At 42.6% G+C, this 24641-nt stretch overlaps 1 protein-coding gene across 2 annotated transcripts in view; it reads right to left on the reverse strand.

The window, feature by feature from the left end:
- The window catches only part of UROC1 (urocanate hydratase 1), a 54745-nt gene that overhangs the window by 24320 nt on the left and 5784 nt on the right, over positions 1-24641 (reverse strand). For both annotated transcript variants that reach the window (XR_014560529.1, XM_083723960.1), the window contains exons 2-12: positions 22483-22613; positions 20262-20355; positions 18054-18113; positions 9317-9445; positions 8058-8119; positions 7588-7654; positions 6455-6598; positions 4667-4755; positions 3098-3160; positions 2588-2767; positions 502-599 (exon numbers count right to left, since the gene is read on the reverse strand). Coding sequence is in view for 1 of the 2 variants with exons in the window: in XM_083723960.1 (XP_083580086.1) it covers positions 502-599; positions 2588-2767; positions 3098-3160; positions 4667-4755; positions 6455-6598; positions 7588-7654; positions 8058-8119; positions 9317-9445; positions 18054-18113; positions 20262-20355; positions 22483-22613 (1117 nt within the window). In the remaining variant the exon portion in view is untranslated. The remainder of the gene's footprint in view (positions 1-501; positions 600-2587; positions 2768-3097; positions 3161-4666; positions 4756-6454; positions 6599-7587; positions 7655-8057; positions 8120-9316; positions 9446-18053; positions 18114-20261; positions 20356-22482; positions 22614-24641) is intronic.

Below are 24641 nucleotides of genomic sequence, written 5' to 3' on the forward strand. Positions count from 1 at the left end.
ATAAGCGGCTTAGCGGCTTAGAAAAAGGGGGGGAAGGGGGAAAAACCCGCAGGAACTCGCAAGACATTTTCGTCTTGCGAAGCAAGCCCATAGGAAATTCGTTTTGCGAAGCACCTCCAAAACGGAAAACTCTTTCGTCTAGCGAGTTTTCCGTCTTGCGAGGCATTCGTCTTGCAGGGCACCACTGTATAAATGTGATGATGATGATGATGATGATTCAACCCTTTTGCCAGAGTTTTACAGACAGGGTTTGGGTGAGCAGGATTGGATAGCTCTCCAACTGGCTGACAGTGGGGCGTATTGGAAAAAGTTATTCTTCTTGAATGTGAGATCATCATATACCAATGGTTACATGCTTTTTCCTACACAGAAAAGCGCTCCCCTTTCCTGTAGAAAATGTGCAACATGGGGAGCACCCCTGTTCTTGGGATATGTTATCTGCTGTACTCGGCCAAATGCACTACTTGCTTAACTTATGCAAAAAGGAAAAGTGCTACTTACCTGCTCTCTGAGCTTCTAGAAGGAAAGCATTTCCATAATCCCAGAAAAACATTCCTTGATCAGAAAGCCTGTTGATGGCAGCCACTTGTCTCCTCAGACTGAAAGTGGAAAGTTATAACGTTCTCTCAACACTATATGAATTTCCATAAAGAAAAATTATGAGCATGCATTAGGCCCTGAAATGAATGAACCAAAGTCTGCCATGTCTTAATTGCAATGGGTCTACTCTGAGTAGGACTAGCATTTAATACCACCCGTTATTTACAGTCCTGTGTTTGATTTGCTTCTTCTTTAAAGCACCCTGGGATCTTACAGGATAAAGGGCAGTTAAAAAGTGTAATTCATTATTAAGACTGAGACTAGTCTAATTAACACTGTTATTCTGAGGATAACATGAGACAAGGATACCCTGCAAACTTAGAAGAAGGTAGGAAAGAGATCATCACAGTAAAATAATGAAATGGGTGTATTTATTTATTTGCATTGAAGTTTATGAGGCACTTTTCCATCCAAAAGGGGCCCTTAGAGTGGAATATTGGAGGGTGAAGCATAAGAGTTATAAAATTAATGCAGTAAAAAGTCAATCAAAATAAATACTGAAAGAATAACGTATGAAATCCTAAGCTGCAAAAACAAACAAAAATCTCCAAGCAATCCATCAACATAGTCAATACTGCATGCACATAAATAAAATAGTAGGAGGTAGTTTTCATCAGACAAATAAAGGTCATTAAGGAAAGAGCTAGGCAAACTTTCCAGGAGAGAGAATTCCTTTGTCTGAGCACTGCAACAGAGAAGGCCCTTTCCTACATTCCCAATAGCCTCTGAAACTGTTGGTGGGATCAAGGTCTCCCTTGAAGATCTCAGCGGATGGGTATGCAGCCCTGGCAAAATAATTTGTGTTCCTAAAAAGGTAACTATTAATTGACATAGGCTGACAGCAAGTGTGAGAGTGGGCAACCATGGTTTGGGGGCAATGACTGCCCCTATCATGTACAAAGTGGTTATATAGACGAGCAGATTTGAAGTCTTCCCCATCTTGCTGTTTACCTTCCTGCAGTCTGATATTTGAATGTTTTTTGAACCCAGAGAGGCTCCGATACTGGAAGTAAACCTAGCTGGGGAAGGAGGTGCTGGGGCAATGGGAGCAGGGATGGTTTGCCCAATGTTGAATGCAACTTTCTACTATTGAGCCAGCTTCCTTGAGTGGCCTTCTTGTCCCTGGAAAATTTGAAGTCAGAAATACCACTGGCTTCCCACATTCTAGGGAAGAATGGTTATCACTCAGGTAGGACATTTCAGTTTCTGACAACTCAGCTCTCCTCCCTCACATGCTCTTTTTGTTCTTTAAGTCAAACCCTTTTCTCACTTCTGATTTGGGCAGACAAATGAATCTGCTGCCATGTTGCGTCTAATTTAACCCATCAAATCTGTTTGACCTAGCATCAGTCGATCGGAGTGACTCCTGGCTCCCAAACCATCTTTTTATGAAAATGAGACCTAACAGGAACAAGCTACAGGAAGAGAATCATTACCGCTAATCTATAGAGCCTAATTCCCTAATTCCCAGCTCCTGTGAGTATGCATTGGAAAAACAAGCAGCTGGCAATGGCTCAAAATCAATGCAGCTGGGTCACTTAACATTTGCAGCATTCTCAGAAATAAAACTCCTCTTCCTGCACAGTCATTTGCAGATTTGATTTTAGAGCAAGGCTGAAGAAATGAATGACATTTCTGTAGCCCACTTCGACCTTCAGAAAGGAGGATTCTTCTTTCTGGTGCATAGTTCTGCCCCTGAGTTTGTCATAAGTGTATGATGCTGATGAAGAGATATCCTTTCAGACTGAATTTGATATCCCAGTGTGCAGTTTCTGGTGTTCGGATTTTATGAATGTCATTCCAAAATCAATTCCACCCCCCTATAGCTAGCTAGCTAGATAGATAGACAGACAGACAGACAGACCCCAAACTTAACTGTGTCTATAGAAGAAAAGTGAATATTACAAGAGACATTTGACCTCACAACAGAAGCAGAGTTTTGTTTAAAAAATTGTCCCAAGAAAACTTGTTCAAATTATTGAAGTACCTCTCTTGCACTAGGGTTCGGAATTTCACAGGGTTGCTGGACATGAGCTGGTTAGCCTCCTTAAAGCTCAGCTGTACCGGGTAGTAGCCTCCATTAAAAGGATTGTGACAAGATGTTTGGTCAGACCCCAAATCAGCTAGCAGTTCTCCAGTGGTATTGAATTCCTCTGCAAGTCTCTCCCTGCACACAGAAAGAGGAAAAAGTGGACAACTATAGATCAGTTTTTCGTATGGAAATAGAAAAGTAGATGCCAGGAGCACCTAGACGAAACTTTGGTAAATTAGCCCCTTTTTATTGCTAAGGGATGGACGCATTGTAGGAAATGGCACAACCAACACTTCAAGCATTTGTAAATCACACTGATTTCAATGACAAATACTTCAATCTCCTATTAAAATCAATGAGGCTGAAGTTGCGGGGAGAAATTTCACGACACATTTTTTATCAGAACTGCAACATGGATTCCCCGCTCCTCCCCTGCTGTCGCAAGGTTCATTATTAGCTACTTACCAAAGATCCACCACATTCCCATGATATCCCAGACTAAGAGCCATTTTCTTCTTCTTTGCTTCTCTGTGTACAAGTCAAAAGGGATTAACTTTTAACAATTCAAAAGCAACTTAATTTTTTTAAAAAATTGATGTCATGATAGTTTTAGATTTAAAAGATACTGAACAATGTTGCTGGAGGGGGATGTTCAGATGAAGACTTTTAAGCAAATAACAATGTCTAGAATCCTCTTGAAACTATAAAGTGAGATAAAACTACTCTCCTGACATGCTACATTTTCCTCATCTACATCCAGGGACCTCTTTGTTCTTACAATCCCCTCCTTGACTGCCTGTCCTATTTCTCTGTATGTCATTGGCTGATCTTCTCTGATGTCAAAGTGAGTATTCAGGCAGGGATGTCACAGATGTCCTGTAGGTACCAGAAACTGTTCTGGTCTTGAGGGCTTGGATTATTACCTTTAAGACTCTGAAGTGTTTGAAATTCCAAAAATGCAGGAATAACTCTTTTTAACAAATTAAACATATACGAATCAAGATGGTACTATGTGTTATTGGATAGTATCTGGCTGATGCGAATCAGGTGAGAGGTTTGAAAGCAGGCAGACAATTCTTGCTGTTACGTGATATTATGTTATGTGATATTTATGTTAATAGTGTGGTTGTTAGCAATGATCTGTTCTGCAGTTTGAGCACTGGCGGAGGAAGAGGAGTGCGGGGGGAGTGCACCGCCCCCAGCAGTGCAACCCCGGTGGGGTGCCATTGTGATCCCCCCCCCGCCTGTGCTGGGTGCCACGCCTCCGCAGGCAGTGCGCCACGCCCCAGGACACTCGTCGTGCCCCTGCGGCAGCACACCCCACCTTGGGACACGCTCCAGCTCTGGCCCCGCCTGCTCTCTACCCCCCGGTGCTGGAGCATGAAGCTCCGCCACTGAGTTTGAGATCAAAGCACTAAAGAATTCATGTATGTTCTGCTCCAAAGTGGAAAAATTATTCACACTAAGGCAGGTATGGGGAACCTGTGACACACACACCATGTTGTTTTTCTCCAACTCTAATCAGCCGCAGTCAACATGGTGAATGCTCAGAGTTGATGGGAGATGTAGTTCAACACTTCTCAGAATGCCACAGATTCCATACACCTGCACTAAGGCAGACATGGCCGATGACGTGAGCCTTGATTGTGCTGAAAAAATAGGACAAGAATTTTATACATGCAAATTCCTACTTCAAGGAATGTGGCAAGCTGCATGTTTCATGTTTTTCACCATTGCAAAGGCTTAAATTGTTAGCCAGTTTCTGCCCCTCTTCACTACACACCTTTAAAACAAATAGGGGAAACAGATGTCAGGACCAGCCCCAAGAGAGTTTTTTATTTTAGTGAGGAGCACTGACCTAGTAGTCACTCACTTCTGAGAAATGTGAGGTTAAGCACTAGAAATAAACCATAGCAGAGATAGGGCAGAGAGGGTTGCCTGCCCCAGACCTTTTCTCCACACTGCAGAAAAGTCCTTTGGTGGGATGTGGAGTTAATTAGCAAAACGCTAAAGAATGTGTTTATTGAGCCATACCTGAGCTGAGCAATACAGTGGTCCAGACTGCTAGTGATTTCCATCAACCATCCCTGCTGGTGACGCTTTAAGAGGGCTGCTTCATCAACCTGAGAAGTTGCATTAGATAAAATCGAATAGAATTAAACAAGCAACTACTGAACTTTAGAATAATTTGCCTTTAATTACTTATGGTAAAGGGTAGGAAATGAATCAGATAAGTCTCCAGGGCAGGTCACAGCAATTTAAAAATACAATATTAAAAACACTTGAAAACAAATTACAGTTGCAAGGATAGAATGGGCCATATATATATGTTCCAGTAACAAGAAGCCGAAAGCACCAGCCTGAAGATGACGAGTGAGACCTCGTCGAAACGTCGCCTAGACACCCCAACTTTTACACGGGAAGACACCCGAGGACACCAAAACCTGCATTCCTGTACCCGTGAAAATCTACGAAAGCATATATATATATATATATATATATATATATATATATATATATATCCCAAGTGTCAAAGGCCAGGGCAAAGAGGTGCATCTTCAGCATGCAATGGAAACTATATAATAAAGATGCCACGGGCAGATCTGTGGGGAGGGAATTCCTCAACCTAGGGGTTTCCACAGGGAATGCTCTTGCCCAGATCACCCCCACCCCAAACTTCTGAGGGAAGGGGAACTAAAGACTGCTCTCTTTGCTGATCTTAACACCTGAGAGGGTCTGTAAGGAATGAAGCAGCCTCTCAGATTTAAGAGTCCTAAGTCATTTAGAGCTTTAAACTCTATTGTGAGCACCTTGAATGTGGTCCAGAAATGATCTGGCCATCAATGTGACCAGCAGGTGACTGAGACCAGTAGTGGTGTGTAGCTCTGAGGCCTAGCCTGGGACAGGCCACTCCTAGCTGAAGAACCACAAATGATCAATCAGTGAGATTTCTGACCCAAGCAAATTTAGAAACAAGATTTTCTCTCCATCATCAGTGGTAAAATTACACAGGTCACTGAAGTCCTTTATTACCCTGTTTAACAGCATAGCTATAAAGCTGTTATTATAGTAAGGCCTGTTTCACATGAGAACATTTCAACTCCATGGGGAAACCTTTTATTGAGTGAGCAAGATGTGCACGTCTGCCAACCACCATAACTTGAATTACAATCTGCCCAACAAAATTCTTGTTTGGTTAAGAAAAACAAATTCACATTAGCAAATCCTTTCATTATTGTTTGACCTTTTTTGTTGTTGTTTTAAAGCCCAGCTGCTGGTTTAAATGGATGGAAGCATTTTTTTCAGCGAGTCAAGGTCTAGGGCTGGAGTGGCTAAGTTAGTGCGCAGCTCACTTAAGACCACAATCCAAAAGAGAATAAAATGCACAAAACCCCACTGAAAATCAACGGGCTTAAGCACACTTAAATCAGTTTGAGGTTGTGGCCTAATGTTCTGTGACAGTTTTCACCTCAGGGTTCATAACCTTTAGATAAAATGATGAATTGTTTAACAGTGTGATCCTAAACTTATCTCTTCAGGTGTAAACCCCTTTAGTTCAATAGGGTTTACTCCCAGGCAAGTGGATACAGTACTGTAGCCTGAGACATTTGCCCCTCTCTAAGCTACTAAAACCTTAACTTTTGGTAGAGTTTCCTTGTAAGCTCTCTCTTCTTAAAACCCACTTGTTCATTAAAATGCCTTAACAAAATCATAAATGGGAGGGAAGTACAGGGAGCGGCCACATGAGAATGGACCGTTTCAGGGGAGGTTGATTTTTTAAAAAAACTAAGTAGAAGCATACAAATAAACATACAGGCTTACCTCAGCAATAATTCCCACACAGCCAGCAATGACTGCAGCCTTGGCTTGAGCGCCACTCATTCCTCCAAGGCCAGATGTGACAAAGACTTTCCCAGCCAGATTCTCCACTCCCAAGTAGCGCCGGCCTGCGTTGAGCACTGTTAGCTAAGGCACATTGCAGAAAAAGGTGGTGACTGTGCATGGTACCCTATGGTGTCATTTACCAATGGCAATACTTCTATCGTATCTCCATTTGTTTATCATTTGCACTTCTCATTTCATCTACTCAACAGAACTTTACATGCTCAAGAGTGAGCATGTAAAAGCCTGAAACAAAGCAAAGGAGGCTTCAGTCCAACCACTCAGGATCAATTACAGGCAATTAAAACAGAATACATTTCATTTTCTGCTACGCTTCTGTGTGAGCTACTGCTCTGGTTGTTGTTCCCATTTGGAAGGTGACAGTTCTGCTGTATTAGTAGTACTTTGGTGGCGGTGGAAAAATTCCACTCTCATGCAACTGATGCAGAGATAGGGCAGAATTGCCTGCCCCCAATGGGCCTTATAGAAGCCTATATCAGGTAATGTTTTTTTTTTCACAAAGCAGTTCCCTTGCAGCACCCAGCTTGAGAGTTGGTGGCTTATATACGTTACAATGAGCAATGTGTCACATGGGGCTTGTTATGCATTCAGTGGTCTGTGTTTGCCTGAGCTTGAGTCTGGACTAAGGATGCTGAGCCCCTGTGTTCTGATTTGATACATTATATCCAATCACAGAACATTTCAGGATTGGGGCCTCTGCCATTGGCCCTTAAACTCTGACTCATGATTCGCAGCTAGGTAGTTTAGACAGCCAATCACGTTGGGAGTGGGAGTGGCCCAGGCCTTCAGAAATGTATATAAACAGATGTTTTGCCCCTGTTGTCCAGTTTGGTAGTTTAATAAAGGTTCATGCTGTTATCACTGTGTCTTGCTGGAATGCACCTACACTTCAGCAGTTTAGAGCAGAGAATGGAGCAGTGGGTCAGCTCTGCATTTGTTGTTGTTGTCGTTTGTTAGAAATACTAAATAGATCTTTAGTCAGAAGAGAACTGATGCTTCCTTTTTCTACAAATGATACATTCTGCCCAACAGTGATAGTGAGCAGTTCTTACCACAGTTCCATGGACTATTCCCTGTGGTCCAATGTAGCAGTAGCTACCTGCTGTCATCTGTCCATACCTGTCAATAGGAGTGAATGCAAGGCAGTTTTTTCAGTCAACTATGGATGTTGTTTTATTTTTATACATTCTGCCCCTATATTACTCTGTTAGTCTAGTAGTGCAACATTTCCTAAGTAACGGTACCCTTTGACACATTTCTCCATATTTCTCTTTTTCTCCATGTAGCTTCCTATGGTGTGAGTCTATAAATTACTCAGAAATAAGCCCCACTGAATTACACAAATATAAGCCCCACTTCCCCAAGGAAGTAAATGCATGGTTTCAGCCTTTGGGTTATATTTCTGCATGTATACATATAATGTTCTATCCCTTCACCTGCCACAAAAAGTTCCCAATTCAGAACTAAAAAGCAGACGTCAAAAATTAATTGGGAAAATTAATTAGGACAATGGATAACTTACATTGTAACCCCCATTGCAAACAGTTTCTCATATTCATCTCTGGAAGAATAGTTAGGAATCACCTAAACAAAGCAAGGGAATGTGTCTTATTTAGAGCGTTTTGACAGCACTTTTCAGCTGACCAGGCAGCCAGAGAACTTTATACAGGTGACTAAAATCAAGCCAGTCCCTGTCATCAGAACTGCAATCTAAAAGACATGACACAGAAGGAAAAAGGGAGGAGAGGGGCAAGTAGACATCAGTTCATAATATTACAAGAAATAAAATAGAAGTCCTGAGGCAGGGAGGAAGGTGAAAAGAGAGAGAGGTCTCTGATTAACACTGTGATTCTACCACCTTGCCAGCACAATACAACCAACCTATTATGGGTGTTCCCCAGCCAAAGGAATGCACACAGCAGATAGTTAACTGTACTGTCAAAAGTGGACACTTACAGAAGTTCCTACGGCTCTGAACACCCACACATACCAGTCTAGCACCCAGGCAGCTAGTTCCTGGTCTGTGCTCGATAGAGCAGTTGCAGCAACAGGGGGCACCACACCCCTCCACCAGTTTATGTGCCTGTGTGAAAACTGCCTCTGCTCTTCCCTCTTCAATCCTCTCCTGGTTCCAAGAGACAGTGGTACAGGAGAGGGTGGGGAGACGTCCAGCCCTTCACTTGCCTGACCTGCCTCATCCTCCAATCCCTTCTGAGCTCCATTCTCCAGCTCTGGAGCTTCCCCTGCCTCTCGCCTCTGGCTGCTACAGGTCCCCACAAATCACTAGCCCCCTCTCCTGAGCCAGACTCCAGCCCCTCTTTTCCCTGTGTACACTCATCAGTGTCCTGCCATTCCCCGAAACAACCTTACTAATGCTGAAAGTGTGAGGGAACCCATTTGAACAAGCAAGGAGATCTAGTTTTAGATGCTCCAATTATAACTAATAAAGTTTAACCCTATAGTAATTTGGAAAGTCGGAGAATATTCAAGAACACCCAGATCTTTTCCTCTCTCTGTCTCTCTTTTCCAAGGCCGCAGGGAAAGGACAGCAGGAAAAACAACAGGGTGTTATTGGATGTAGTGGTGGAGGACAAATTTGATTCAGTTTGCATTTAAAGGTGCCCCTATCTGATTCACACTTTCTGAAACAAACAATACGTGAACCGAAACACGGCCAACCTTTGATCAATGAGGTGAAGCACAGTGCATACCAGGAAAAGACTGTGGGTCGTGACAAATGATAGTAAGCAAAGAGAGGACAAGATGACAGGAGCTATTTACCATGCCGTTGGTTATGACTAATCGAGGAGCGTTGTGATGGCTGGGGAAGAGTCCCAAGGGATGCCCACTGTACATGACCAAGGTCTGATCTTCAGTCATCTCAGACAAATAGTGCATCACCAGCCAGAACTGAAAGATGGAGATAGAATGGGAGAAAGGAGCAGGCTAAGCTTCCTTCTTATATTGATCTGTGTTTCTAAGGCTTTTAAAGGGCAAACTAGGCAAGTTGGTGGCAGGCCACCATTTTAGATTAACTGAGTGGGTTACTAGCCAATTCTTACAAAGTGACTTAAAGTGCAACATTGGCAAGTGGAAAGCCAGGTAATGTATCACACACAAACACACACGCCTTTCCCCTGAAACTGCTTCTCCCCACACATTCCCCCCCCCCCTTCCAGTTGGGTTCTGAAACTAGAAGTAATTCACATGGGGGGTGGAGAGCAGTGTTTGGGGGGAAAACATGAGCCCTGGGCTTATACTGAGTACTCCATCTAGCTCAGCATTGCTTGGCGAGGCCCCGGGCCCCGCAGTTCCCTTAGATAATAAACACATGGACACGAATGTTTAGGTTAATGGGATAAAATAGGCCACAACTTTATTGGTTACAGATGTGAGCGGTTTGGCTTAGGCATTGGGTGAAACCAGACTATATCCTGATACTGCCTGTCTGCAGGGAGTCTCATAAGGGTATACCACTGGTAGGGGGAGCCCTGTTATATACATCAAATTGGGGCACCCTGGGGTCCACAATGGGGTCGTGGCATGGCCCTAGCCCATGCCCAGGCTTCGGACAGGATCCACACCCCCAGATCCCTTTAATGGGATACCTTTAATGAGGAAGGGCAGGCGGAGGCAACAACCTCCTCTCCCATAAACAAGGCCTACCCAGTGCCTAACTTTACAAAGTTTTGACGATTGCTACAAGGTAGGGGAAAACCAAATGGCTGGTACCAATCTGTCAAGTGGAAAAACTCCTACCTGCCCCCAACAATAAGGCGGCCTACATTAGTCCGTGGCAAAGCTGGTGTCAAGCAATACATAAAAAAGAGGGGGTGGGGTGGAGAGCAGTGTTGGGGGGGGACATGAGCCCTGGGCATATACTGAGCCAGTTCATCTAGCACAGCATCGTCAACACCAGCCTTCCACGCCCTGGTGCCTTCCAGATGTCATTGGACTACAGCTCCCTCCATCCCTGACCATTGACAGATGCTGGGAGTTGTAGTCAAATGACTTCTGCAGAACACCAGGTTAGGGTTCCTGGTCTACAGCGATTGGCAGCAGCTTTCCAGGGTTTCAGACAGGGAATCTTTCCTAGTCCTCCCTGGAGATTGCACCAGAGGCCTTTTGCACGCAAAGGGTGTGCTCTACCTACTAAGCTCGGGCCCTTCCCCTGAACTAAGCGGGTTACGGCTCAGCACCCCTTCACATGCCACATTTTCAATTGCCTCTCCTCCCTGCACCAGAAATAACACTTCCAGGAATAACGTTGCTACAACATCTTTACAAACCGTCTCATTTTTCATGAAACAAAACACTGAGAACAAACTGTCCTTATCGCAGTGAAAGAAAATCATTCATCCGACTGCTATTCTTAAGTAACCAGTGACAAAGGCATATTGTTTTGCTCCGCTGTGAAACTCTTGTTAGACATCACAGTCATATCGACGCTGGACATGGCTGCCGGTGCAAAGGAAGAGATAGCAAGTTTCCAAATGTTGTGTTTTCTGAATGTCACCTTGCTAGACGCGAAGTGCAGAATCATGTTCTTTCCCTCTTTTTCAGAATATCATGGTTGTTTCAGGAAAGAAAGCTGAAAGAGCTTAGCTCTGCCTGAGGACCTGGGAGTCCTGATCCCAGACAGAGCAGGGGATTCTTGTGATTCCTGAATGATGAACCTAAAGCACTCTGCATCTGCTCAGAAAACATTCATTTAGGGTGCTTCCAGATTCGTGTTACTTGTTTATGCAAGGTGTGTGCAGCATCCAAACTATGACATAAAAATACCAGCCCATATCTACCCCCACCCCCATTTAACCTGGATTTATGCTTTTCATGAAAAAATCTGTCAAGTTATTTTAACCGAATAATGATCCCCCCACAAACTTTGTAAAAAGGTAAAGGTAAAGGACACTTGACAGTTAAGTCCAGTCACGAACGACTCTTGGGTTGTGGTGCTCATCTCGCTTTACTGGCCGAGGGAGCCGACGTTTGTCTGCATACATTTTTTCTGGATCATGTGGCCAGCATGACTAAGCCGCTTCTAGTGAAACCAGAGCAGCACACAGAAATGTTGTTTACCTTCCCGCCGGAGTGGTACCTATTTATCTACTTGCACTTTGACGGGCTTTCGAACTGCTAGGTTGGCAGGAGCTGGGACTGAGCAATGGGAGCTCACCCCGTTGCAGGGATTCAAACCGCCGACCTTCCGATCAGCAAGCCCAAGAGGCTCAGTGGTTTATTTTTTATTTTTTTTATAATAATTTTTTATTATTTTTACAAAACAAAAAAAAACAGGGAACAAGGGTATAGGAAAAACAAACAAATCACAAACAAATACATAAAACATGACTTCCCCATACCTCCCCTTCTCTGCATCATTATTTTATAATGTGTCAGCAACCCTTCAGTCAATTTCTCTATATATTCTCATTAAGTTTCCCCCTTTAATTTACGATTTACAGCTGTAGTTCTTTGTTTCTAGCCTCTCGACATCTTAACCGTCCAATATTTTACAGTAGTTCTTAAGGTATACTTTAAATTTTCTCCAATCTTCCTCCACCGCCTCCTTCCTCTGGTCACGGATTCTGCCGGTCATCTCTGCCAATCCCATATATTTGATCACCTTCATCTGCCATTCCTCCAGAGTGGGTAGTTCTTGCATCTTCCAATACTTTGCTAAAAGAATTCTTGCTGCCGTGGTAGCATACATAAAGAAAGTCTTATCCTTCTTCGGTACCAATTGGCCCACCATGCCCAGAAGAAAAGCCTCTGGTTTCTTTGAAAACGTCCATTTAAGGACTTTCTTAATTTCATTATAGATCATTTCCCAGTAGGCCTTAATTTTTGGGCAGGTCCACCAAAGGTGATAGAAGGTTCCTTCAGCTTCCTTACATTTCCAACATTTGTTATTGGGCAAATGATAGATCTTAGCAAGCTTGACTGGAGTCATGTACCACCTGTAAATCATTTTCATAATATTTTCTTTCAAAGCAGTACATGCTGTGAATTTCAAACCGGTGGTCCATAACTGTTCCCAGTCAGCAAACATAATGTCATGACCAACATCTTGTGCCCATTTAATCATAGCTGATTTTACCGTTTCATCCTGTACATTCCATTTCAGCAACAGGTTATACATTCTAGATAAGTTTTTTGTATTGGGTTCTAACAGTTCCGTTTCTAGCTTTGACTTTTCACTCTGGAATCCTACTTTCCTGTCCAGCTTAAACACTTCATTTATTTGATGGTAATGTAGCCAATCTCTAACTCTATGTTTTAATTTTTCATAGCTCTTTAATTTAAACTTTTCTCCATCCTTTTCTAGCATTTCATCATATTTTAACCAATTTGAGTCCATGTTAAGTTTTTTAACTGCTTTTGCTTCCATTGGTGATAACCATCTGGGGGTTTTATTTTCCATTAAATCTTTGTACCTGATCCAGACATTATACAATGCCTTCCGTACCATATGGTTTTTAAAACTCTTATGCACTTTCACCTTGTCATACCACAGATACGCATGCCAGCCGAGGTTATTATCATAACCTTCTAGATCTAAGATGTCTGTGTCCTCAAGAAGTAGCCATTGTTTTAACCAGCAGAAAGCTGCTGCCTCATAGTAGAGCCTCAAGTCCGGCAGGGCAAACCCCCCTCTATCTTTTGCGTCTGTTAAGATCTTAAACTTAATTCTGGGCTTTTTGCCCTGCCAGACAAATTTAGATATATCTTTTTGCCACCTCTTGAAACACTCCATCTTGTCCAGAATTTGTAAAGTCTGAAACAAGAATAACACTCTCGGCAATACATTCATTTTGATAACAGCTATACGGCCTAACAAGGAAAGTTTCAGTCTAGACCATATATCTAGATCCCTTTTGACTTCTGTCCAACATTTCTCATAATTGTCCTTAAATAAATTAGCATTTTTTGATGTTAAGTTTACCCCCAGATATTTAACTTTTTTAATAATTTCCAAACCCGTTACGTTTTGAAATCTATCTTTTTCTTCCGGTGTCAAATTTTTCCCCAACACTTTGGTTTTTTGTCTGTTCAATTTGAATCCTGCCACTTGACCAAATATCTCAATTAGGTCCAACACTCTTTTCGTACTCTCCTCTGGCTGTTGTAATGTTAGAACTAAGTCGTCTGCAAATGCCCTTAATTTATAATGTTTCGCTCCGACCTGAATACCTTTAACCAGCGGGTCCATTCTAATCATGTTTAACAAAACCTCCAGGACAGATATAAACAGGAGGGGAGACATAGGGCATCCCTGTCGTGTACCCTTTTCTATTGATATATCATCCATCACCATACCATTCACGATTAATTTTGCTTTTTGTTCTGCATATATCGCACCTATACCATTTTGAAATCTTTGGCCTACCCCCATTCCCTGGAGATTCTTCATCATAAAACTCCAATTGATATTGTCAAAGGCTTTCTCCGCATCCACAAAGATCAAAACTGCCTTTTTGTTAATGTCCATTTCCAACAGTTCCAGAATGTCTAAAATATTTCTCACATTACTTGACATATATCTCCCTGGGAGAAAGCCTGTTTGGTCCTTATGAATCTCCCCTACTAGCACTCTTTTAAATCTTTTTGCCAGAATGTCTGCGAAAATTTTATAATCCACATTCAACAATGATATAGGCCTATAGTTTTTTACTTGGCTTTTGCCAGTCTCTGTCTTTGGTATAAGTGAGATGAATGCCTCTTTCCACGATTCGGGAGCCTTTTTCCCCTCCAAAATTTGATTGCAAACTTCTTTCAATGGTTGAATCAACCATTCTTTTAACATTTTGTAATATCCTGCAGTTAAACCATCCGGTCCTGGAGATTTCCCCAATTTCATATTCTGAATGGCACCCTCTATTTCTTGTTCTGTTATTCTCCCATTTAAGGTCATCTTATTCTGTTCTGAGATTTTTAAAAGTCCATATTTTCTGATGAATTCCTCTATTTCTTGCTCGTTTGTTGGGCCTTGCGCGTACAGTTTTTTGAAGAAACTTTGAAAGCAATTGCTTATCTCATTTGGTCTAGTGATTATTCTTCCATCTTCTTCCAAAGATGTTACAGTATTCAGTTTTTGTCTTTTTTTCAATTGCCATGATAGCAGTTTCCCGCATTTATCTGCCGATTCAAATGTCTTTTGTCTCATCTGCTTTATCTTCCATTCTATTTCTTGATTCATCAGTTCCATATATTGCATCTGATAGAATTTTATTTCTCTTAATATTTCTTGTGACTTTGGTTTAGATCTTAACTTCTTCTCTTCTTCCTTTATTTTTTCCAGGATTTTCTCTTCCCTCTCCTTTTGCTTTCTTCTCTTTAGGGAATTCTGCTGAATAAGAAAACCACGCATCACGGCTTTACTTGCATCCCAAATTGTTCTTTTCTCCACATTTGTTCTTAAATTTATCTCAAAGTATTCTCTTAAAGTTTTTTGGGCCTTCTTGTAGATTTCTTCATCTTTTAAGAGGGTGTCATTCATTCTCCATCGAAATGTTCCCGCCGTTGTTTGTTTCATTTCCATTTTTACAGCATTATGGTCGGAGCAGGTTTTTGGGCAGATTTCTATCTTCTTAACTTTTGATGCCAGATTGCTGGAGATCCAAATTTGGTCAATTCTAGTCCATGTCATCTTTGCTTCGGAGAAAAAGGTTCCCTCTCTTTCTAGAGGGTTCCTTGTTCTCCAAATGTCTATTAAGTCCATATTGTCGGTCATTTCAAAAAAAGCCTTTGGTAGTCTCCCATCCTTGGATATCACAAGTCTTTGAGCTTTGTCCATGTTTGTGGAGACTACTCCGTTCATATCGCCCATCATTACAATTTTATAGTCCATAAAGTCTGATAGAGTCTCATGCAGTTTCTTGAAAAATTCCGCCTTCCCCTCATTAGGTGCATACACCCCTACTATTAAAAGTTTTTCTCCTTGCGATTGAATTTCAACTGCCAAATATCTTCCTTGCTCGTCCTTAAATATCATTTTTGGGGCCAATTTTTCTTTAATGTACATCACTACGCCTCTTTTTTTGACTTTATCTGATGATATAAATTCCAATCCTAGTCTCTTATTTATCAGAAGCTTCCTGTGGGTCCTGGCTATATGTGTTTCTTGGAGGCATATTATGTCCAATTGTTCTTTTTTTAGAATGTAAAAAACTTGTTTTCTTTTTCGGGGAAGGTTCAAACCATTACAATTCCAGGTTAATAGTTGCAGAGACATCTTTGTTTATTGATGGGTATCTGTTCCTCCGACCGCACCCAATAATTGTTCTTCTTCGGTTGGTGGTGGTGAAGTAAGTCCAAATGATAGATTTGAAATGTCTGTTGGTTCTCTTAGGGTCACAGTCCCTTTTTGTAAGTCCTCAAAGTTTCTTTCCAAAAACTGGTCCTTGTCCTGTATTGTTTTGATCTTTATCTTCCTCCCTTTAAAGTTGAAGGACAATCCTTGTGGGAATTCCCACCTAAATGGGATGCTATTTCCCTTCAGCAAGTCAACAAGGTCTTTAAAGTAGGTCCTTACTTGCAAGATGTAACGGGGGATGTCTTTAAAAATCTGTATCTGAGAGTTTCCTATCACCAATGCCTTCTGAAAATGTAGATTTAATATTTTGTCTCTCTCTTCTCTGGATCTTAATGTGATTAGACAATCCCTCGGCTTTTTGCCTTGTCTCCTGCCCAGCCGGAAGGCTGTGGTTATCTCGAAATCTTCTTCTCCTTCCCAGTCCTCCAACCAAAATCCATGAATGTTCTCTGTGAGGAATTCCTTAAGGTCGTCCTTTTCTTCCTCAGGGACAAGTCTCAGCTTCAGATTCTTCCCTTTTCTCTCAAGTTCCATCAAGGCCAAGGTTGCATCATGTTCACCCACTTTCCTCTCAATTGGAACAAATTTTCCTTTAAATTCCTCAACCGTACTTTGAGCACTCTCGGCTATCCTCCTCGTTTCTGTATTTTCCTGTATTAATTTATTTATGGAGTCAGTATGGGATGAAATCGTTGTTGTGTTCAGGTCTAATCTTGTTGTAAGTTCTGTCAATTTTCTGGAATTTTCTGCCAACTTCTTGGAGTTGTCTGTGGATTGCTTTGTCAATGCCTCTAGAGACTGGTTTATTTTAAGCAGTGCCTGTGTCATAGAATCCATTGATGCTGTTGTTACTCTTTCCTGTGCAGCTGGTAAGCCTGCCGTGGAGGCCCTTTTCTTTTGTGCTTGTGCTTTTGTTCTGGCCCTTGTTGATATTTCCTCCACTGGATTGCTCATAGCCAAGGTCGTTCTCACAGGAAAGGTTTAAGTGGAAAATCCCACTGTTATTTTTTCCAATGGAACAATGTCTCTCTTTCCCTCTAGGGGGAGTAAAATGTATCCCAAAAGTGAAAGTCACAAAGAAGCTTTAAGCATATATCGATACAAATCCAATAGTCCAACACGAACTTTACTTTGTATCAAGGTAAAATAATCTTCTAAATAAGCCAAAACCGTTACTTTTTGTCAAATAGAGTCATTCACATCTGCCGTCCGATTTTGACAGCTCCCTTTTGACAGTTCCCCTTTTCCGGCGATACAACTCTGATCAGGCAGCCCCTACCAGGGGGGTTTAGCGGTGAGAGGGGATGACTTCTCTTAATGTTTTCAGCAGGTTAATAATGTCTCTTTTTTTCTTCTTCCCCCCCCTATTCCTGCCCAAAAAGGGGGGGAGGTTACTCTCTGATGTCGGGCTTGTAGTTTTAAAAGCACTTGTCATATAAAAACAACTTGATTTTTTCGTTGCTTGATTAAACATGCAGTTTCCGGGGGGCAGACTTCCTTGATTTAATGCCTCCCGTTTTCAGCCAAATCCAAGTTTTTAAGTCCCGTTAATAGTTGTTTTGAAGTTCTTACTCACGGGTATCGATGCCAATTGTAGTTTCAGGAAGGAATCGGCGCTCTCCGTTAATGGCGATGCGGCTTCACTCTGTGGGCTGGGTAGCGACTCTCAGCACCGCGCTCACACCCGATGCCGCTCCGGAGCCTTTAAAAAGGCTCTTTCGCAGTACCGGGGGGCGCAAAGGTGCCCACCGAGTCTCCTTGTTCGCAGGCTTCAGCGCCTGCGATTTTAGGGGTCCCCCGCTCGCCGTAGCGGGTCAGACCCGAACTCGCAGAGCAGTCTCGCCTCGGAGCTCGAGGCTAAGACCGCCATTAAAACGCTGGCGCCGACCGGAAGGAGGCTCAGTGGTTTAGACTACAACACCACCCGCGTCCCACAAACCTTGTAGCCTTCTATAATTAGCAGGAAAGAAAGCAGCCACAACAGGTAAAACAGCTGTCACCCCACCCCAGGCCCCCATAATTCAAGCACTGGATTGCTCTTTCGATATTTTGATATTTCTTAAAGTCAAAAGCCCCAACAACTGCATGGATTCATTGTCAATGACAGCCAATAACTTAGTCACACCTTCCACCAAGCAAAATATGGATGTGATGGATTAAGAGCATGGTCAAGCAAGGCAAGCAACAAATGTATCAACACCATACCTGTGCCCAGTTGCTGAAGACTTGTCCATTCCCTCCATAAGTTACAAGTTCCTGGGGAAACTGCAAAGAGCACATTTTAAAGTATGTTTAAAACAGCGTCCCTTATTTCAGTCTCAAATATGATTAAACCCAGTTTAATCAAAACACTGCTTAATGAGCACATAGGTAAAGGTAAAGGTAAAGGTACCCCTGCCCGTACGGGCCAGTCTTGACAGACTCTGGGGTTATGCGCCCATCTCACTTAAGAGGCCAGGGGCCAGCGCTGTCCGGAGACACTTCCGGGTCACGTGGCCAGCGTGACATCTCTGCTCTGGCGAGCCAGAGCCGCACACGGAAACGCCGTTTACCTTCCCGCTAGTAAGCGGTCCCTATTTATCTACTTGCACCCGGAGGTGCTTTCGAACTGCTAGGTTGGCAGGCGCTGGGACCGAGCAGCGGGAGCGCACCCCGCCGCAGGGATTCAAACCGCCGACCTTTCGATCGGCAAGTCCTAGGCGCTGAGGCTTTAACCCACAGCGCCACCTGCGTCCCTAATGAGCACATAGCAGAGCTTAAATCTGACCAGGGGCATTCTAGACTGTGGCCTATTCAATTATCCTCTGTGCTGCACGAACTCCGGAATGCCAAGAGATAATGGCTTCTATTAGCACCAGCCACTTCTTAGGATGCCTCTGCAGGGCACCTGATGAATGTCTAACCTAAACCGACTGACAAACTGTCAAGTCATCCACCTCCCCATGTCTAAGCTCCAGACAATAAGCAGCAGAACCCGTGTGTTGATATAGCTTGCATTTCAGTGGAAATGAATGTTGGTGGAGGGACAGGGCTGGCTCAATACATTTTGCTGCCCGAGGCGAAGGACAAGATGGCACACTCTTCCAAGGCCCAGACATAGGCTACCTGGACTGGGAGTGGAATCTTACTCAAATACTGGTGAAAGGACTATCTTCAATTTATTGTCACATGACTGTTTCGTGCATTTTAACTGCCTGTTTTATTACCATTCCTTGAGGCATCCAAACAAAAAAATAAAAATTACGTAACATCCCTACTAATGTGGTTTTTGTTGAAATATTTATAGTGCTTACAACATTATTCATATTTTTGTTTATGGGAATGAAAGAACACCAACCATCTGATTGCAGGAAATTGCTCCATAAGCTATGAAAATGTTTTCTAAAAACAGTCACACAAGCTGTGTTAGATATAACAAACTATGAATATTTCTAATAGTTTTATTCACAATAAAATCCTTTTTGGCAAGTATCAGTGGGATGGTCGAGCTTGCATTTTGCCCATGATTTGATGACTCTCAGAAATAGAATCAGATTGTTGTTGATACATAGCTTGCCTTTGTATTTTGTCTTCATAGCATAGGGTAGCATATTCTTATTTTGACTAAGCAAACTTCAAATCACTCTTGGCTTAACTATTCGCTATACCTGGTGGCAGATTAGGTGATATTTTTCCACAAGGTGCTTAAACAAGGAGTTGTTTTGAGTGATTCTTACAGCAAGTTCTCACATAACCTTGACTGAAACTTTAAGAGGGGAAGGCTGGAAAGAGTAGGGGCCAAGTCCATGGCTTCCTTGAACAATATTATAAAAACAATATTCAAACCGGATCCATAGCTGTGCTGAAGATTCATGGATGGCAAAATTTAGGAAGCCATTTTGCTGGATAGTCTTCAGAGGAGGACTAAAATCTCCAACTGTTTTATGAAGAGCTCAAAAAAGCAAAAGAAGAAAGTCAAAAATTGGCTGGAAATTATTTTCTGAGAAATGTCAGCTCAGCCCTGTTTGCTTTTAAGCATCACATGCTCTACCTCAGAGCGGCATGCTAATTTTGCACCTCCACTGTTCTCCTGGTGGTGCAGCAATAAAACAGCTAGCACATTTGCAGGGGTAAGCAGGGTTCGGTATGGTCTCAAATTGGATGGGGGACTGTGTGTTGAGGTTCCTACATTGCAGAGGGTTGGATTTAGATGACTCTAGGGGGTCCTTCCAACTATGATTCATTAAAATTAATGGGGGAAAGTGCCAATGCATTGATTTTTAAAAAAATAATAATTAACCCATTTCATCCTTTGTTCCATTTCAGAACAATCGAAGCAGAACTGGTGTGTATCAATTCACAAAGATCAATGCATTGTCACTGCTATCAGTTTGCTTTCCAAGACTAAGCCTTCCACCGAGGAATGTTCATTACCTGTGCCACTGCAGGGTCAAGATTATTCATAATCATGTGCATTATTGCAGCAGCTTGGATGGTTTTGCAGGGATATTCCTGGATGGGGTAAGCTCTGAAATTAAAATACACCAGTGAGGTAATGAAATAATTATCTTCAACCTTCTACAAGTGCATACTTGGGTTTATCACAAGCAAATCATAAAAAAACCAAAATGAGAATAAAATGTTTGATATGAGGGTAGAATCAAACGGCACCATTCTTCTTCTCCCCCCCCCCCGAGTGATCAATATTTTCAGAGATTTCTCTGTGTATTCAAAGCACTTTGAGTGTCCCTAGCAAAACCCCACTACAAAAGCTAACACTATGCCAAAAATTACTTCCATCTTTTTCCCCCAGCCATGGTCCATCAGTTAATGAGAAAATAAATTGCAACAATTTCTGGGATGTTCCTGTGGTCAGGGCACAGGTCTTTGTTTTGCTTACCGTGTTTTCAAGGTGGACACAGAGTTTGTAAGTGTCCTTACTTTCATTCTACACATTATCTCTCCAGAGGTTTGCATTCTGCAGCCTTTCTGGTGGCATCCTTCCTGAAAACCCATTACATACTTGCCTGGGCTTTAACAAAAAGGCAGGAAGGTGTGTCTCACTGCTGTTTGGTGCTATTTTTAAAAAAGGTGAAGTCTTTCTACTTTTAAAGAATCAGGTAGGTAGCCGTGTTGGTCTGACACAGTCGAAATAAATAAAAAAAAATTGTCCAGTAGCACCTTAGAGACCAACTATGTTTGTGCTAGGTATAAGCTTTCATGTGTATCTGAAGAAGTGTGCATGCACATGAAAGCTTATACCCAGAACAAACTTAGTTGGTTTCTAAGGTGCTACTTTTAAAGAGGTTAGTGTCAAATCATGTTGTTGTTGTGTTTCTTTTTTTAAAAAAAAAAGTAAAAAAGACTTCCCTTAGAAACAAAACCAACAAGTGCATCAGTCTCAGGCAGTCAGTTGCCAGCCTCTCTGGCTTCCCACGCTTGAATTAAAGCCCAATTAAAGACTCAATGAGCCCCTCATAGGGGAGTTCAGATCAGGAAGTATGGGAAGCCAGGGAGGATTCAGAGCACTGGAGAAACCATCAGTGGAGAGCGAAACACAAATGCCTTCCTTGGTCACCTCACAACAAGGAGGTAAACTCAACCCCAAACCCACTGAAATTCTAAATAAATTCTAAACTGCTGTGCAAATGAAGCAGAAAAATGGAAGCCTCTTTCACAGGGGAAGAATACAGCTCTAGCATAAACTGATCAGGTACAAAATGATGTCCGTAATTTTCAAGATTCATAGACCTGGAAGATGCATATCAATAGTTGTGCTTAATACTTGTAACAGATCCCATTTCTAGATAAGAACTCCCTTATTTGCATATGGATTTTATGTGGATTCTCTTTCTCTCTCTGCATATGGAAACTCATTTAAGCTGGGGGAATTAGGGCAGCCAGCTGTGCTCATCAGAAATTCATCAACCAATTTCAAACCCTGCATTTGAACGATATGTGTCTATATAGCTTTAGCAGCTGGACTCACCCCCATGGACAAATACATATCAGGATGAAAATGAAAGTTTGTAGCCTTTGCAAGGTTAAGAAGTCATTTTCATTTTGTTTTTAAAATACTGGTGCTCAGTTTTATAGCAATGAATGGACTGGAATTAGCGCTGCTTGTCTAATATTATTAGCTGAGTTAGAGATGAACAATATATTGAGCAGATGGGGGGGGGGGAATCTTCTCATTTGCTGCTGGTACAAAGTTAGCTCCCAAGAAGAGGGTCTGCTTTATGCTGTTCTGCTATTGGCTGCCCCCAGTGAAGTAGGCCACAAAGAGGTACTACACTGTAACTACAGAACCAGTGATTGCCCAGCAACACAAAGAGCCAACAGGAGTCTGATTAAAGTCACAGACTCTGGGCCACTTCCTTGGTCTGAGCAACACCTTTAGCACAAAGACCAAACTACTGTCAGATTCAGCAATGGGCCAATTTACCTGCCTGCCTGCCTGCCAGCTTCCTAGCTTGCATTGTCTCCCCTAGCCTGCCTATTTGGTGACAAGTGGCCTTCTGACTGTTCAGTTTGGTTCATGGGTTGTGCCTCCACATCAACTCACTCTGACAGAATTTAGGTACAACTCTAAACAAAAAAAATGGCTTTCACTCCCAACATGCCATTCCTCGTAGAGCCCTCCTCAAGCCTTTACCTCATCTCAATGCGGGGGCAGAACCTGTACATGTAGATATGTCCATAGAGTCTCAGCTCCTTGGCAAATTCTGGCGCCAGGACTTCGTGGAAGTTGGAAGGGAAATAACGCAAGGCGTTCTTCAAAGCCAGCTGCACAGAGAGAGAGAGAGAGAGAAGGAAGCCAGAAGAAAGTGACCAAGTGGGTGGTTATCACAGCTAATTAAACACATGCATTTTTATCAGCCTGAACGGGAAATGTGCCCAGATGCTGCAAACGTATTCAAGGGCACTGACCGTTAATAAGTATGAGGCTCCAACAAACAAGGTAGCACAGCATTTTGAATGGGATCTTCCCACCCTAACCTTTGCATAAACAAGAGGCTATCCTGGCACAGGATCTGGGCTGCACTCGTTCTCCAGAGGAGATGGAACAGCAAGCAGAATCAGCTGTAGATAACAGACATGCCAGGAACTCCATTGTACCATTATACCCAAGCACAACATGATGCAGGACACCCCTGGCGCCTGTTTGACAGCAGAACTTTGCTAAGTCAGGTTTGTAGCTCCATTGTCGCACTGAAATGGCACAGAAGGTTCAGTGCATGCTAATCTAATGGACCAAGATCACCCAGTGCTGTGCCAAAGAAACCAGAAGACTTCTGTGCTCAAATTTGCTAGCATTGCCAAATGCTGGGTGGGCGATTTTGTATCAGGAGAAATCAAAACAGGGAGGAGATTGGAACCAAGTTCTATGAGAAACGGCTGCAAGATGATAAGATTAGTCTAGAGAAGAGAAAGTGTCTTCAAATATCTGAGGACTGTCACACAGAAGATGCAGCATACCTCTTCTCTGTTTTTCCAGAGGGCAGAACTGGAACAAATGAGTGGAAATTGCAGGAGAGCCGAGTTTAGTTAAACATTAAGAGAAACTTCCTAACAGTAAGAGCTAATTGACAGTAGAATAGACTAGCTCCAGAGGCTGTTCATTTGACAGCCATCTGCCAAGGATGCTGCAATCACATTCTGTGTTGCAGATTCTGCAATGAAGCAGGATTCAGAGTAGATGATCTCCAAGGTCCCTTCCAACTCAACCCCACCTTGCTACTTTGTGGTGGCACCTGCCATATGCCCTGAAAGGGATTCACTGAAGCCTTTTCTTGCTTTGGACATTTCTGCAGTTGTTGCCGTTTTAATATTTTCTGAGAACCATATACGGTTCATCAAAACGAGCTGTTTGTTACCTTCACCTCAATCTCCAGGGAAGGAGCCAAGTCTGAATATTTTAAATAAGTAAAATATGCCAGCAGGAACCCCAACAATACTTCAAAGGATAGTTGTTCCTCCAGCAGGCAAATCAGATAAAATCTTTCCTATCCTCCTCAGTAGGGTCCTCCTCATGTCATTGTCATTAACTCTTTTTTAAAAAAAAAAACACACAACAAACCACCATATGGGATATGAAACAAGGAAATGTTTGTTCACTTCTCAAGTTCACTCCCTGCTTTGGAAATTGAGCATGCTATTAAATGTGTGGGAGCCCCAGCCCACCTGGGTGGAGTAAAAAAACTAAAACCATAAAGCAGACCCTTCTATATTCAAACTTTGGTTTGTAGAAATTTTGTTGCTTCCACCATGTAACTGCTTAAGGGTATAGTTATCTGCTCTTCTTTGTGAAATCAAATAAGCAGACAGCAGAGAAGGGAGCTGACTTTAGCCTTTGGCTTGCATGGTATACGAGGCCAGGAAGCAGTAGTGAGATCAGGGCTCTACAGGCACATTGAATTGGCTCTGCCAGCGTATTTGCACAGCCCTGACCTCACCGCTGCCTTGCCTCCCACTCCTAATCAGTGACAATGCTGCTGCCAGAAAGCTATTGCTCCCATATGGAAAGGAAGCTCCACAGATGGCGATGCCTTCAGACTATTCAAAAATATGATGAGCTAGCCCAGTGTCTCCATGCTGAGAAGATTCAAGCTCAGCTTGAGCAGCATCTTAAATATTCAAGAGGCATTTTAAAAATACTGTTTGCAGCTCTAGGCTCAGTTTTTAGGAAGAATGGGTCACAAATCACAATCTGCTATATATTTTGCAAATGGGCTTGTCCATCAGCTCTCTTTGTTTCCAGGCACCTCTTGAGATATTGTCTCCCAATTTGGCACGACATTTCCTGAGATGGTG

This window comes from Podarcis gaigeae (assembly GCF_964106915.1).
Source record: "Podarcis gaigeae genome assembly, chromosome: 2".
Classification (NCBI taxonomy): Eukaryota; Metazoa; Chordata; class Lepidosauria; order Squamata; family Lacertidae; genus Podarcis; species Podarcis gaigeae.